At 41.4% G+C, this 15642-nt stretch overlaps 2 protein-coding genes across 11 annotated transcripts in view; one reads left to right on the forward strand and one right to left on the reverse strand.

Annotated features, from left to right (window-relative positions):
• Nucleotides 1-14063, forward strand: ANKRD40CL (ANKRD40 C-terminal like). 2 transcript variants are annotated; one of them, XM_082440392.1, is made up of 5 exons: nt 1-2399; nt 2812-2950; nt 5566-5646; nt 6210-6385; nt 7224-14063. In XM_082440392.1, exons 2-5 carry the CDS (start codon nt 2911-2913, stop codon nt 7365-7367), a joined length of 441 nt encoding a protein of 146 aa, XP_082296518.1. In that variant the 5' UTR covers nt 1-2399; nt 2812-2910; the 3' UTR covers nt 7368-14063. The 2 variants fall into 2 exon arrangements, with proteins under 2 accessions (XP_082296518.1, XP_082296519.1); XM_082440393.1 differs by lacking the exon at nt 1-2399 and having other exon boundaries at nt 2406-2950.
• The window catches only part of LUC7L3 (LUC7 like 3 pre-mRNA splicing factor), a 24193-nt gene continuing 22255 nt past the window's right edge, over nt 13705-15642 (reverse strand). For 2 of the 9 annotated variants that reach the window (XM_082440379.1, XM_082440375.1), the window contains 2 exons: nt 15518-15623; nt 13705-14149 (listed from right to left, as the gene is read on the reverse strand). In XM_082440379.1, the coding sequence (XP_082296505.1) occupies nt 14116-14149; nt 15518-15623 (140 nt within the window). In that variant the 3' untranslated portion in view covers nt 13705-14115. Of the gene's footprint in view, nt 15624-15642 lie in introns of all 9 variants that reach the window. The other 7 variants (XM_082440380.1, XM_082440376.1, XM_082440377.1 and 4 more) reach the window with 6 other exon arrangements.

A 15642-nucleotide genomic window follows, 5' to 3' on the forward strand; every position in this document is an offset into this window, starting at 1 on the left:
CAATATCTCCCCATAAATTACATATTAATTGCAAAAGGAAAAGGACACACTTTACAATGGAAAAACCTGGCAGATACCTCCTTTCACAAGTAATTAAAGTCACCATTCCCTAAGATGGAACAAACCAAGATGTGCCTCCCATTATAATGCACTAGGAAAGACATAGCACTTCCATAGTATTCCTGCCAAAGCACATAATTTGATACTAATCACAGTGAAACATTGGACAAACCCAAGTGAGGGACAAACAACAAAATTACTTGCTTGGACTTTTCAAAAATGTCAATGTCATGAAAAACAAAGAAAGGCTGAAGAACTTTTCTGGATTAAAGAAATTTATGAGACATGGAAATTAAGTACAATGCATAATCCGGAATGGGATCCTGAGCTAGGGAAAAAAAGCTAAAGAGGATATTGTTGGGTTAATTGATAAAATTTGATTATGGACTGTGGTTTACTAAAGGCATTATATCAATGTTACATTTCCTGATTTTGATCCTTGTATCTTGGATATATAAGAGAATACCCTTGGTATTAGGAAATACAGCCTGAAATCTTTAGTGATAAAGGAGCATGTCTACAACTTACCCTCAAACTTCCTGGGAAAAATGTGTGTGTGTGTGTGTGTGTGTGTGTTATACACATACGCATGCATATATACCAAGGAAGAGAGAGAATATTAAAGCAAATATGACAAAATGTTAACCATTGGTAAAGGGCATATGTTCTTGCAACTTTTACGTAAATTTGAAACTATATCAAAATTAAAAGCTATACCCCGACCCCCACACAAAAGCTAATACGTAAACAGAAGGGCCCACTAATTGCCCAGCATAATGAATGAAAAAACACCCACACCCAGGCCTACGTGGCTGCCTCCTAACAAGCATTTTGCTCTTGCTTGTTAATGGGTCCTGATTTTTAACATTAGACTTTTTACACTAGAGCATGTAATACTTTTACTTAAAAAATTTAAAAATAGAGGAATTCCCTGGTGGCCTAGTGGTTAGGATTCAGGGCTTTCACTGCCGTGGCCTGGGTTCAACCCCTGGTCGGGGAACTGAGATCCTGCAAGCTGCACAGCGTGGCCAAAAAATAAATTAAAAAAAAAAAATTAAAGAGAGGGTCCCCCAAAACAACAAGAAAAAGTGAGTATTGTGGAGAGAACACGTGCATGAGTGAACCAGTGAATGGGGAGTGGGCGAGTGAATGGACAGAGCAGGCTAGTGACGTGAGGACGGAAGAGGCTCCCCCTCAAAGCACAGGCACTTTCTTTCATCTCTGCCCTCGTGGCCCCATCCACCCAGGTGAGGGGTGCAGGGGGACTCTGTTTATGGCTGACACACCCTGGTAGCTGGGCTGGCCAAAGTGCATTTTCTTCCCCTCCCTTAGGAGGTCAGGCCAGGCGGATGCGTGCTGCTTCCTCCTCTCTGCCTGGGCGGGGGCGGGGTCTCCTGCATTCTTGGCAGACGGGCACCAGGCATGCTGGGGAGGCTGCATCAGGCTGGCAACCAGGTGGCCCACATCTAGCCCCGGGCCTGTGCCCGGCTGCCCCTGTGACTATCAGGGAGCATCTTCCTGCCTTGGGCCTCCCCTTCCCCATTTGCACCTTAAGAAGTCTGGTCAAATCAGTGATTCTCAACTTTGACCACACAAAATCAGCTGGGGAGGACTTCCCTGGTGGCGCAGTGGTTAAGAATCTACCTGCCAACGCAGGGGACACGGGTTTGAGCCCTGGTCTGGGAAGATCCCACGTGCCGTGGAGCAACTAGGCCCATGTGCCACAACTACTGAGCCTGTGCTCTAGAGCCCGCGAGCCACAACTACTGAGCCCGTGCGCGGCAACTACTGAAGCCCACGCGCCTAGAGCCTGTGCTCCGCAACAAGAGAAGCCACCGCAATGAGAAGCCCGCACACAACGCAACGAAGAGTAGTCTCCGCACAGCAACGAAGACCCAACGCAGAAATAAATAAATAAATAAATAATCGGCTGGGGACCTTTTAAAAATTCCAGGGCCCAGATTGCACCCCAGACCAACTAAGTAGGACTTGTCAGAGGGTAGGACCCAGGCACCCGCAATTTTTAAGGCTTTGCAGGTGATTTCAATGCACAGCTAAGTTTGAGAACCTATGGGCTCTGATCTCTGAGGTTCCCTCTAGCCTTATGATGCTGAGGCCCACCTGATGCCCTGTTCTGACACTGGAGGGTTAAATGATATGGGAGAGCCACCCCGAACATGTGAGTTCCTACCTTCAGCCGTTTGCGACAGCAGCCCTGCCCAGGACTTTGCCCAGCCCCACCCACCCTTCACTGAACCTCCTGCCCCAGCCCCTGCCTCCTCCATTTTGATGTTTGGAATCAGGGATTCAGGATCCTTGCCAAGGCGGAGTCTCCCCAGGTATGGGCCCGGGTGTTCCTGCTTTCTTGTCACTCACAGATGCTGAGGAAGGGGCTGGGAGAAAGGGGAGTGAGAATTGGGGAGGAGGGGAAGTCTGTCCAATCCGAGATACTGTTTGCTTTTTCTTATCCCTTGAGGTAATAGCTGCTAACCTTTCCCAAGGAGGGCTGTGCCACCAAAGTCCTCCCCTCCCAGGGGCCCTTGGGTAGGTTAGCCTGCACTGCTTCCCCATAGACACAGCCCGAGGAGAGAGCAGAGAGCCTTGAATTTCAGTCCCTTCCTTCACTTGCAGCATCCTGTGCAAATTAAATCATACAACACACCTGAGCCTTCGTTTGCCTATCTGTAAAATAGGTCGACCCTGCCCTATCTCACCAGCCAATGACAAGAACATATTATTGTTTCACTGCAGATAGATGCACTAAGGCTTTAGAACGTGCTTTTTATTTGATTGGGAGCTCAGCATAAATGCAAGAGGGGCTGCTGATCTGACAGACCACAGAGCTGACCCATGGCTGAACCCCAACAGGACATGAGGGAGAAGCCTGCAGGTGAGTCTTTAATTCCTGTTTCCAACATGGTCCTCAAGGAGGATAGGGGAGGGGCCTGAGGAAGGGAGGAGCAGGGTGCCCTCCCCCACTCTGCCAGTGGTGTAGTCAAGAGCAGAGCAAGTAGACCAAGGGTCCTTTCAGGGGGGGCGAGTATCAATAGCTATAATTAATAATAGCAGCCAGCAAATACTGGTGCTCACTACGTGCCAGGAGGGGTTGTACTTTCTGTTCACTTTCTCATTTCCTTCTTACAACCTGTGAGTTAGAGATTATTAATCCCATTTTCCAGATCAGAAAACAGGCTCAAAGAGATTACATAACTTGTCTAAGGTGTCACTGCTACTAAATAGCATAGGAAAAACAGATCCAAATCTGCCTGACTTCAAAGAGCATGCCCTCTGACCTCTAAGAGACCCTGTCCATCCACAGGGCATCGTAACCTGACAGATTCATCACAGAATTAAATGCTTTTACATGTGGTAGGCCAAGCTGGGGGACACCTCATGCTCTGTGTGGGGTGAGTAGTTAAGGGGTGGGGAGGGCATCATTCCAGTTCAGGTATCTGGGGGGCTGAGGCTCAGCTGCTGCAAGGCTGTCTCCCAGCCCAGGGCAGAGCTCCCTCCACGGCCCAGAGTGGAAGGGCACGGACTAGATTGCGATCCCTGCCCCAGGGGTAGGGACATTATTTCTGTCCTGGGAGAGGGCTGCGCTGGGCGAGAGCACCTCATTTCTGGGGAAGCGTTTAGCAGTGTGGAAAAAGCACGATTTAAGCCTTAAGTAGGACTGGCTTCATGAGCCTGAGATCAGAGCAGTTGTGCAGGGCCCTACATGAAGGCCTCACGCTTGGGATTAAGTGCTCTGTGGTCGCTGGCTCGAAAATTTTAATATTTAGTTTGTTCTGTAAGTGAAATCAGCACAATGGAGCATGTGCTGGGGGACTGGGAGCTGGGAGCTGTGGCTCGAATGTATGGTCCCACTCTCAGCCCATCATGTTGTAACCTCTACCACTCCCTCATTCTGCTGTCACCTTCGGCCCCTGGCAGCGACTCAAGCAAGAGGCGGGCAAGGCAGGGCATGCTCTGAGGTCCACTGAGCAGGGAAGAGGCAGGGGCTGGGGTCCCTCGGCCACCCCCATCCAGATACCAGAGTGTTCAGGTGGGGAGGGTGCAATTCCCTGGGTAGCCATTTTGCACTGGGCCCCACGTAATTAGTAGGTCACATCCAGGTGCTGCCATTTCCTAATGGAGCAAACTCCAGCAAGTTACTTCACCTTTCAGCACCAATTTTCTTGTCTGAAAACGAGAATAATGTCTACACCCCATAGGATTCTTGTGAGGACAATGAGGTTTCTGGTTCCCCCCCAAAAAAAATGCAAGTCTGATTATGACAGCCTCCTCCTGAACACTGTCTAATGGCTTGGCATTGTTCTAGAATACAGGTCTTTCACCCATACCAGTACTGTCCAATTAAAATATTACGTAAGCCACATATGTAATTAAAATTTTTCTAGTAGCCACATTAAAGACAGGTGAAATAAATTTTAATATATTTACTTCACCCAATATATCAAAACTATTATTTCAACACATAACCAATATTAAAAATTAATGAATTTTACATTTTTTTCTAAGTCTTTGAAATCCAGTGTGTATTTTACACTTAGAGCATATCCCATTTCACGTGCCTACTGGCTACAGACTGGGTAGGTCAGTAGATAACCCCACACAATCTGGTGCACACGGTCCCTCCCTGCCCTCTGCCCTGCAGCCATGTTAAATTGCTTTTCTCCCTTCTAAAGAGCCACTGCCTCCCCACACAGGGCCTTCTGCTGTTCCAGGGCCCTGGAAAGCTCTTCTCCCTCTCTACCCTACGGATCTACTTAAGCCTGCTCACCCTTCAGATGTCAGATCAAACACTTGCCCCTCAGGGAGAACTTTCTTAACTCCTTTCCAGGCTTTCACACTTTGGTGTATCTTGCCCTTGCCATGCCCACAACCGTAATTTCACATTTACTTGAGGTCACTTGATCAATATCTATCTCTCCTGCTAACTTGTAAACGCCAGGACAGACACCACTTTGGGTTTTTGTTGTTGTTTGAATCATCATTTCCCCAGGGCTTAGCACAGTGCCCAGCACAGAGCAGGCTTAGAAGGATATTCTAAGTACGTAAAAGGCCTGGCACCTGGAAAGTACTCTGGAATGTTTCCTCCTTTCCCTTCCCTCTGGTTGAGAAAACTTCTCCTTATAAAGGGACTCTTCTAACTGTATAACTCTGCTAAAGAACCGGAGACACAAAGCTCTCAGTGCCGAATATATTTAAGTAGAAACGAGTTAAGTGCACAGATTATAAATATTTCCTCCTCAAGATTACATACCATTCAAAAATACTGTCTCAGTTCCTTTTCATGATTTAAACGGTGATTAAGGAAAATTACTCTTCAAGTCTGAATGTAATTACTGCCCTTTTCGCGGCAGTTTTTCCTGTGAGGAGGAGGAGCCGCAGAGCAGGAAGTGGAGATGGGGCCCTACTGCCCCTCGCCTAACTGGCGGATCTGGAGCGCTAAATGCTGTGCGGCTGCTCTTTCTCAACTCTCCTTCTCCCATTCTTTCTCAGGGGAATATACACAAGAAGGCGCAAATCAACAGTTGCCAGCTGACCCAGGTGATAATGCCAAACCTGATGACACCTGCCTAGGTGAGGACTCAGCCCCCAGACCATGTTGCAAAGCCAAACTCACCATTTGGCTCCCTCCACCTTCAGTCAGAACTGCTCCTTCTTACAACAGCTAAGTTTTAAGACTCACTCAATGCCACTGTCCCAGAAGATGGTAGAATTATCCTATTTCTCGGCCTACCTCTCACCTTGAAGTCCCAGGTGGTGCGGTAGTTAACAGAATGATTTACACTCTTAAGAATACAGAGCCCCAGGGCTACACATTTCCTTGAAGCTTTACAAATAGCCAACAAGGCACAAACAACGCCTATGTATTGCCAAGGGTGATGCATATCACCCACTGCATATTTTAAATCCTAGCCTGGCTTCAAACTGCAAGCCTTTTGGCGGGTATAATGGGGCATACACCCCAGAGCTTGCCCAGCATTCCAATAAAAGCTTCAGATAATTAAAAGTTTATATTTGCCTATAAAAGCTCCAGATCTACTTATTACTCCGTTCTTTTGCTGTAATAATTGATAACGTTGAAACGCTTTAAAATGAGTGTTTTGTTTCTTCTACGAATAAATTTGTGGGTGATCCAGAGCTGGTGCTTAAAGTCAGAATTCAGAGCCACAAGGAAAATGACTTCATTGAAGTTGAACTGGATAGACAAGAGCTGAGTTACCAAAATCTACTAAAAGTGAGCTGCTGTGAACTGGGGATTAACCCAGAGCAAGTGGAAAAAATCAGAAAGCTACCAAACACACTACTCAGAAAGGTAGGGTTTACAAGTTTCTAAATAGAGACTGGGCTCTAGGTGGGTAAAATTATGTTCTGTGAAGCCAATCACTAGCTTCTGCATTACTAATATGAAAACAAAATCCAAGACACTGGAAATTCTGGCTGCAGGACAGCCAAACATGGTAACTAGGTTATTTTCAATCTGGTGCTTCTACAGATTTGCTTACCTAATTCATCAACCCTTTTAAAATTGTCTGAATTACAACTAATACCCACATTTAAGACCCTAGTTCAGTATGGCCAGCCTCCCATCTCTACAAAACTGACTGGTCCCCAAGACAGAAAATACAAACCCACTCTTTATCTGCTTAGCAACAGTCAGCCTTTGCAATCTCAGGAAACAAAATTTGGGGCATTTTTATATATTTTCCTGATTCAAAATACAAATCTCACTTTTTAACTTCAGAGGAAACTTCTCATTTCTTTGGGCATTATTTTTTAAAAAACAGCAACTTTCAAAATGCCTTTAGCAATTCTTATTGGTGCCTTGGCTAATAGTATATTCTTTGTAAACTAAAAGTGGTGGGATGATCATACTTTATAGTTTTCTTTTTAAAATGCCCTGGCCTACAGTTTTTTCTTGGGCCTAAGGTTTTTTTTTCAAATTGGGACTTCATTCCCTTTGGAAACCTGCAACATGGACTGAGGGGGAAAAAAAAAAAGACACACACACAGAAAAAACAATTCTCAACTGCTGACTTAGTTTACCATGTATAGACAGAGAGAAAACAAGGCTTGGCCAACATAATTAAGCCTTTTTATCTTAACTTCACATGTATTTATGAACCATTATATAATTTCTTTTCCATATTAAGGACAAAGACATTCTAAGACTACGGGACTTTCAAGAAGTAGAACTCATTTTAATGAAAAATGGAAGCTCTGAACTGATAGAACACATACCGTCTCTGTTAGAGAAGCCCTGCTACAACAGCAATGCTGCAAAAATGACATATTAAGAAATCCCAGAGACCAAAAAACTGGAATCAGTATTTTGTAAATAATGAAGCCTGGATCGTACGTACCAGCTTGCTAAGCTTCACATGTGTACTTATTACATTTCCTTGTTTGCAACTTCTCTGGGCTGGGAGAAGAGTACGTTCAAAATGCTTTGACAGGGCTTCCCTGGTGGCGCAGTGGTTGAGAATCTGCCTGCCAATGCAGGGGACACGGGTTCGAGCCCTGGTCTGGGAAGATCCCACGTGCCGCGGAGCAACTGGGCCCGTGAGCCACAACTACTGAGCCTGCGAGTCTGGAGCCTGTGCTCAGCAACAAGAGAGGCCGCGATGGTGAGAGGCCCGTGCACCGCGATGAAGAATGGCCCCCGCTCACAGCAACTGGAGAAAGCCCTCGCACAGAAACGAAGACCCAACAGAGCCATAAATAAATAAATAAATAAAATTTTTTTAAAAATGCTTTGACAAACAGAAGTATAAAAAAATTGTAAGTATGATACTTATCAACGCAAGTTTAGTTTGTAAAGTTGTACCCCAATCCTGATCAGGCATAGGTATGCACTCCTGAGATTCAGTCAGGACAAATGGCCAGGGTCTGTTCACATGAACTCCATTAAGGGCAGGGTGAGCTGATGAGCTGGGAAAGCCAGGACCCCACTTGGCACACTGGTTCAAATATCCCAGTTTCTAAAACCATCATTTCCTTTTTACACACTTTTAAACTTACCTATGACTTAACACAAGTAAGTAACCATCTTTGAGGGTACTTTTAACATACAACTTGCAGAAAAGCCAAGGCACAGCATACAGCATTGAACTCTATTAAACAGGTGAAAAAAAAAAACCAAGTTGGCGCCCTCACTAACTAGCTCCAAGATGGGTTATGATCACGTCCCATGCTAGGTTCTTCCCTACCACACCACCTGGAATCCTTCTGGGTCAACTTGCTAACTTCTAGTTAACAGCTGCTTGTTACCTTGGAAGCACTCATGCCTGACTCCATTTACCAACTTCCAACAAGACACACCACACTGTCACTTCTTTACACACGCGGGTGAAATGATCTCTAATCCTCATGGAACTGAGACCTTAAGGCTAATCCTTAATTACCAGAGACCTCCTGGGCAAGTACAATGTCTTGTCTCCTCCAGTACATTCAACAGGCCACTGTTCTCTCACCTCCAAATTCTTAATAGGTCACCTTTGATGAAGGGTGAAGGGACACTGAGGCATTAACATCAACACTTATCGCAACCAATACCAAAAAGGTGGAAAATGTTCTGATTAGGGCAGGTGAAGTGTGTACCATTTCATTCATGAAATGAATGAATATGAAACCTGAATCTGCAATTTACTTAGTGTCCACGGGATTATGGTAGGAGCACCTCAGCACTGAACGTAAGCCCAGCATCTAAGTCACATTTCTAAAATAGCATGGCCCCTAATGAAAGCCAATTCCACCCAGAGCTTAGTGTTCCATTGCCAGGACTGTGACAGGGGATGACAGGGGGTCAATCCCCATGTGTCATGTCCCTAAGTTATTTTCAATTTTTTCTTAAATAAGGTAAATGTAGGGAGGGACTTAGGGTTGGTTAATGGCCCAAAATTACCGTTTGTGGAAAAGTGAGATTTTAGGTGGTTTTTAAGTGAACACGGTAGAATAAATTTATTTGAAAAAAACTACTGTTGGGAGGAAAGCTTACAATAGCAGAACCTGCACAGTGTTGCCTAGTGGTTAAGTACAATAAGATCAATAGGGCAGCAACTTAATTACAAGGTTGATAAGCAAATTCAAAACACATACCCATTCCAAGTGAATACAGCCTGCACCAAAAACATATTTTCTATAACCAACATAGTTTTAAGACTGCAGATTATAAAAACCTGAAGCGTCAAGAGTAATTTTTATTTTAAATTATTTTTTTAATTTTTGGCATGCAGGATCTTAGTTCCCTGACTAGGGATCGAGTCTGCGTCCCCTGAAGTGGAAGCGCGGAGTCTTAACCACCAGACCACCAGGGAAGTCCCAAGAGTAATTTTTATTATGTATTTCATGCACTGATTGTAAAACTAATTTCTAAGGTGCACTTCCCGAGAGGTTCTTTTTCTGGTACCTGAAATAAATCAGGTACCAGAATGCTATCCTAAAGAGTTCCACAACATATTTAGGAATGGTCTAGAATTCTTAGTTGTTCATAACGTATGTTCATTTAGAATGGAGTGACCTGCGGTGCGTAGTTGGAGGTAAGAGGGCCACTGCTAACTGATACAGGGACTTTTAGCTACATGAACTTCATGCACCTGTAGGTGCCTTTAAAGTCTCAACCACTTCCCCCTTAAAGAGCAAACATTATTTAAACACTTCATGGTGTTCCTATTAAGAGTAGAACAAGAACAAAGAGCAGCCCCTCTGAGGTGACAATGTAACTTGAACAAAGGGAAGGATGTGCTGACAGGTCAGGAGAATGGCTCTTCTCACCTCAGCAGTTTCCCTTCCTGGATTGGCATAAATCTGACAGAAAAGCTTTCTTGGAAGCTGCTTACACAGCAGAAGCAGCACCAGCTCCCTGGCGGACATCCAAATGAAAATAACATCAAGACAAAAATAATGTATCACAAAGAAAACATACATTTAGGCCCTGTTTCTAGCTTTCAAAGACTACAATTAAGACCCTAAATCTGGCACTCGAGAAACAGTACCCTTTACATCTGCTACTCACTGAAGATTAATTTCATGAAACACACTGTTTATGTATGTTTTACTACTACCTTCACCAAGACCTTTTCCCATTTTTTAATTTAAATTTTATTAAGAAATATCATACATACAAAAGCACATACACATACAGTTTAAAAAAGAAACCACCCACCCAGCTTCAGCAATCACCACCAGTTCCTCTGAAGGCTCCTCCTTGCCCTTCATGATTTCCCTCCAACCCTCCAATGTACTGAACTGTGTTAATCATTTCCTTGCTTTCCATTTACCATATATTTAACGGCCTGGTTTTGACCTTCACAGAAACAGAACCACAGTGGATGTATTCTTCTGCAACTTGCTTTTTTGACCATTGAGACTCCTCGTTCACATGTGCAGCTGTAGTTCAGTCTGACTTCTGTGTAATTCCTCTATAGGAATACATCACAGTATTTATCCAGTGGACTGCTGGACGTTTGAAGTCTTTCCAGTTTGTTTTCGTTTCCTTTTCTTCCTATTACAAACGATGCGGTTATGACATCTTTACATCCATCCCCTGGCACACAGGCATAAGAGTTTCTCTAGGGTATGTATCTAGGGGTGGAATAGCCACAAGAAGTTATGGCACAGTTATGCCAAACTGTTTTCCAAAGCTGTTGTTCCTAAACATTTTTAAAGCTGTTGACAACTGATCTATTTGGGATGGCTGAGGGGAAGAAATAGATCAACTATGAAACTCTCAAACTGCATTTTTAAACTAGAAAATTAAAAAATCTAATACAACAATGAAAAATACATTTACTTCTCTTTTACTTGAAATGTACTTTTGAAAACTACATGTTTAAACTTAAAATTCCTATCTCCTATGTCTCAAATGCCTCTAAATATACTGAGAACAGCAAGATTCAGAACGTACGCTATACTACCATATATCCTAAAAGATTCATACATAAATGCTTACATCCCTCACCCCCACCTCCCCACAAAAACCACTTGGAAAAACAATTCTTAACACTAGTAGCTCCTGTAGAGGAGGAAGAGAGGGACAGGAGTAGAAGAGAGACAGATCACTAAACACTTCTGTTGTTTTTCTGAACCATATACAAGCATTACAACTGTCACACAAAATTCTTAAAAAGCAGTCACCTGGGGTTCTTTCATAAACTAAAAATCAGTCCAAACTCAAACCTGAAAACCAATCCTGAAGGAAGTCCCATCCCACAGAAAATATACACAATTCTCAAATTTTTTTGTTTCATGCACATTTAGAATGTTTAAAAACATTCGCACAGCTCACCTACATTGCATTTTTAAAAGCAAAGAATGTACAGAAGCTCAAAAAACTTTCACCCTAAATTTTTCAGTTTTAACATCTCTAGAAAGTTTTAATCAGGTAGCTGAACTCAACCTACATGCAGTCAAAGTGTTCTCAGACCTTAGAAATAGGGCTGGTTATCCTCTGTGACACTTAACTATATTGAAGAAACCAGACAGATCACCTGCAGGTGAGTAATGCTATAAGGAAAGAAGGTAAATGTCTCTAGGCTAGCAATATGATTAGCTCAGGAAGGCAAGAAAGGTGTTTTAATTTAAATTGAAAAATTACTGTATTATAATGTTTGAAGAAAAACTGTCTTAACAAAAAGGGCGATGATGCAGTGTCTCTACACTGCAGAAGGGAGGATGCCAGAACAGCAGACTCAATTACCAGGTACCCTTGAGAGGCACAATGGAAAGTAAGCTAGCAGACCAGCACTACAGTTGACCAACTAAAAGTTCATCCAATTTATTTTAATTAATAAACTGTTCTTTATCTTTTAGTGATACATGCAGAAATATTTACAAATTAAATATGTCTGAGACTTACTTGAAAATGACAGGGAACACACACAAAGAGTAAGAATGGCCATTGAGTGATGGACTTTAATAAAAGTTAACTACACTTTCCTACTTTTGTGCCTTAAATTTTCCAAAATTAAAAAAACCCTGATTGCTGATTCCAATCTTATCAAGTAATCTTCTGGTTAATAAAAATTGGCTCCCCTTAAAGGCTTTTCAAAGAGACGCATTAAGCCAACTGACAACTTTTTGGTCTACATGACAGAAATGTGTATTTCTTAGTGTAAATTAGCACATGGCCTCTATATTGGATTCTGTGAATTTGGTTAGTAAGAATAATTTCCTCTTGAGCCTGATAATTTTGGGTGTTGGGTGTGACCCAATTTCTAGATCTCCACAACTAAGGCCAGACCTTAGTCATGGACACCTCAAGGGACCAGGCCTCCCCCTCAAATCCTGCATTAACTTCAACAGTGATCCATGCAGATGCAGATGAAAATGATGAAGACTTCATAAACTTGTTTAGTGTACTTCATTAAAATAAGTTAGCTACTGATTCTACATGAGGCAGAACAGAACAAAGCTGGCACTTTTAATACCCTCATGATTTAATACCTTAATGACTAAGTACCTTAATACTTAAGTAAATTTCTTCTGTTTTTAATACTTAGAATATGAATAGAATAGAATAAACTATCACTTTATGACCTTTATTCCTACAACCACAATCTTGTCCAACTACACAAAGCAGTGCTTTGGGAGGTGGTCAACTTTGTGTTAGACTGTTTCCCATCTTACATTAATCCTCCCATGAATCATCTCTGACAAATTCAGAGATAACCCATCCATCTACTGCTGCATCTCCAGGATTAGCTAGGTAAGCCAGGAATGCTCCGTCCCCATAGCATTATCTCATACAAAGCCTCTGAAGTGGCAGCTTCATTATTTTCCAAAGCTTGGTGGAGGGTATTTTAGTAAATTCTGTAGCCTATTAGAATGAATACAGTGGCATAACAGTAAGGCAGTGGACCACAAGGCAGAGACCTAGATTCCATGTGCTAGTTTCTCCACCAACATGGAGCCGTAAATCACTGGGTGAGTCATTTAACGCACTAACTCAAGTTTCCCCACCTATAAACTGATGACAATATCTGAAAATTATAAAGCACAGAGAACTGCCATGGTATATGTAGCTGGAGCTAATACTTCTACAGTCACAAGCTGGCTATAGGTAGAAACGTGCTGCCAAATTTGCTGTACACGATCCCCCCACATCCCCATTACCTTAAGCATCAGTTTTTTTTTTTTTTTTAATCCTTGTTATATGTACCATACACCCCATACATAGAAATAAATACATTTATAATCCAACAAGACCAGGTTAAAAAAATCTTGATACAGGATTTTAAGACCAAAAACTAGTTAAAAGTTCTTGAAATGCTCTTCTACATCATTATTTCATAGCTGGAGGATGATAGTGTTCGTCAGAAGGACATTTTGAATTTTCTACTACTAAAGAAATCTCTCAGGGATGTAAAAATATATTCTAGTTCATTGTATATCTTTGTTATTAAAAGCATAATTCAAATGTATTCATAACTACCCCAAATTGAAGCACCATTATTTAAAACATTTAAACTGTGGAAATTCTATAAAAATTAGTCTTAAACAGAACAAATCAGATAAAACTGTACACCAACATCTCTAGTAACAGCGTATCTCATATTTAAAACAAGGGACTAGTTCAGAGTCAATAACTTTATTAGAAAAAGATTAATACTAAAACTTTTCAATGACAGAGACAAATTTGTAACAGAAAGTCAGAGATACTTTATTTTCACTTCTAAATCCAAAGGCTAGGTATAGCAGAGTTGTAAAAATGGAATCCCACTTAGTCTGATTCACACAAATACTAACGTTTAATCTCGTTTTCAAAGTCCAAGAATGAAAACTTGCAATTAAACACTGAGCAAGCCACATATTTAGGTAATATTTCTTAAAAAGTCTTAAAGAAAAAAATATGATACAGGACCTAAGTTTTCAGTGGCATATATATGCTATTAATACATGTTCTGAAATCTGGTAGGTCACATCAGTCCTGAATTAATTTTTAATAAAAAAAAAACAAAAAAAAACTAACTGAGCTTTATACTTTTTCTATGCCACTATAGTTTTCTTTCACCTCATTTTAATGTCGATCTTCACTTTATGCCGTTTTCAGTTTTCTTCCAAGAATCTTCGAACAGTATTCCTACAAGGCAAAATTTGGGGAAAAATGATAATTAGACAACATGTAAAAGGCAAATTTTTATGACTAAGTGGCCCAGTCATTAACTGCTAATTAATATATGTATATGGAATGTTTGTATTCTTTTAAATTATCAAGGCATCAGTGTGGTCTCTTAAAGCCATATGCCTGTGTATGCCTGCCTATGTTTGAATGGCTCACACAAATTTAACACTATACTGCTGTCCTAGAAAAGGATTGTCATCGACAAATCAACTAATTGGTACTTCCTTTCATTAGGAATATTTAATCCCATGCCACTAGCCCAAAGAATGAACAGTTTACAGGTTTTAAGAACTCTTATAAAGCCTGACTTTAAATAGTTCTTTAAAAACCCAAATTCATTCTATATGGTTCATCAGTTCTTTGTATTTGTTTGAAGGTGGCTGTCCTTGCTATTCACTGCTGCTTTAAATGTATCAGCCAGTGATTATTCCTATTATACCTATGGCTGACTGCAAATTCTCCTACACAGTAGGAAATATTAAACACATACCTCTTAAAGACTTGAGAATTGCATTGAATGTAACAAGGCGAATAATATGAAGTGTTTATTGTATTTAAAATTCTTTAAAGATATCTAATTCTGGGCACCACTGCATCCCTACACACAGTTGAAAAAAAATTCCATTCTGTTAACATTTGATTATAAGTTTTCACGCAATACACAAAAAACCCCTCTGTGCTTCTTGTAAAGAACAAAAAAGATACACAACAGTTAAGCGTAAAGATCACAGGCAATAGCATTCAAACATGGATGTGGGTAGAGAAAGGAGTACCTGGCATGAGTACCTGCTTAGTTTGACTGAATCCTTGATTTTTAATTTGGCTTTTCATGGGCCGCTCACAACACCAACGCTGTGTGAGGTATGGTAGTCAGCTGCAATAATTCATAAACCCTACACTTCCATCAATCCAATGCTACTGGCTCTCGAGTTACAGAACAAACTGCATTAGAATGCAAGGCAATAAAGCAAAAAACTAGAAACATCCTTGACAAAGAAATACTAGCAGTTTAATTAAAACAAAGTAGTCCAACATGTGCCTCAGAAATAGTTAAGTTTTTAAAGCATATGTCTCTGCCAATGTACCAACACAAGATGGACTTAATACCAAAAAGAAAAAAAAAAACAGTTCAACCTTTTTATTAAAAAAAAAAACAAAAAAAAAAAAACAAAAAAAAAAACAAGAAATGACAGCAAAATCCCTAAAAAAAGGATAATTAACTTTTCAATGGCGACTATATTACAAACGTTGGGTAATAATTTCCAAAGAGGCACACTAATGGGGGGCACGAGTCTGCTACAAAATAGCTGAGACAAAACAATGTACCTCAAAATGTTTTGCAGGACTACACTGTCTTTTCCTTCAGAAGATGCTTTTGTATGTCTTCTTACTCGGCTTAGTTCCATCTTCATCTGTGCATACTTACGCTGCACTGTCAAACAGTAACAAAA

The sequence above is a fragment of the Balaenoptera physalus genome (genome assembly GCF_965194825.1).
Source record: "Balaenoptera physalus genome assembly, chromosome: 20".
Lineage (NCBI taxonomy): Eukaryota > Metazoa > Chordata > Mammalia > Artiodactyla > Balaenopteridae > Balaenoptera > Balaenoptera physalus.

Excerpts from the sequence above, each read along its gene's own strand:
- ANKRD40CL (XM_082440392.1), top strand. The coding sequence starts at position 2,911 with ATGGCTGAACCCCAACAGGACATGAGGGAGAAGCCTGCAG. Across the intron at positions 2,951-5,565 it reads CATGAGGGAGAAGCCTGCAG|GGGAATATACACAAGAAGGC; the intron begins GTGAGTCTTTAA and ends ATTCTTTCTCAG. Across the intron at positions 6,386-7,223 it reads CAAACACACTACTCAGAAAG|GACAAAGACATTCTAAGACT; the intron begins GTAGGGTTTACA and ends TTCCATATTAAG.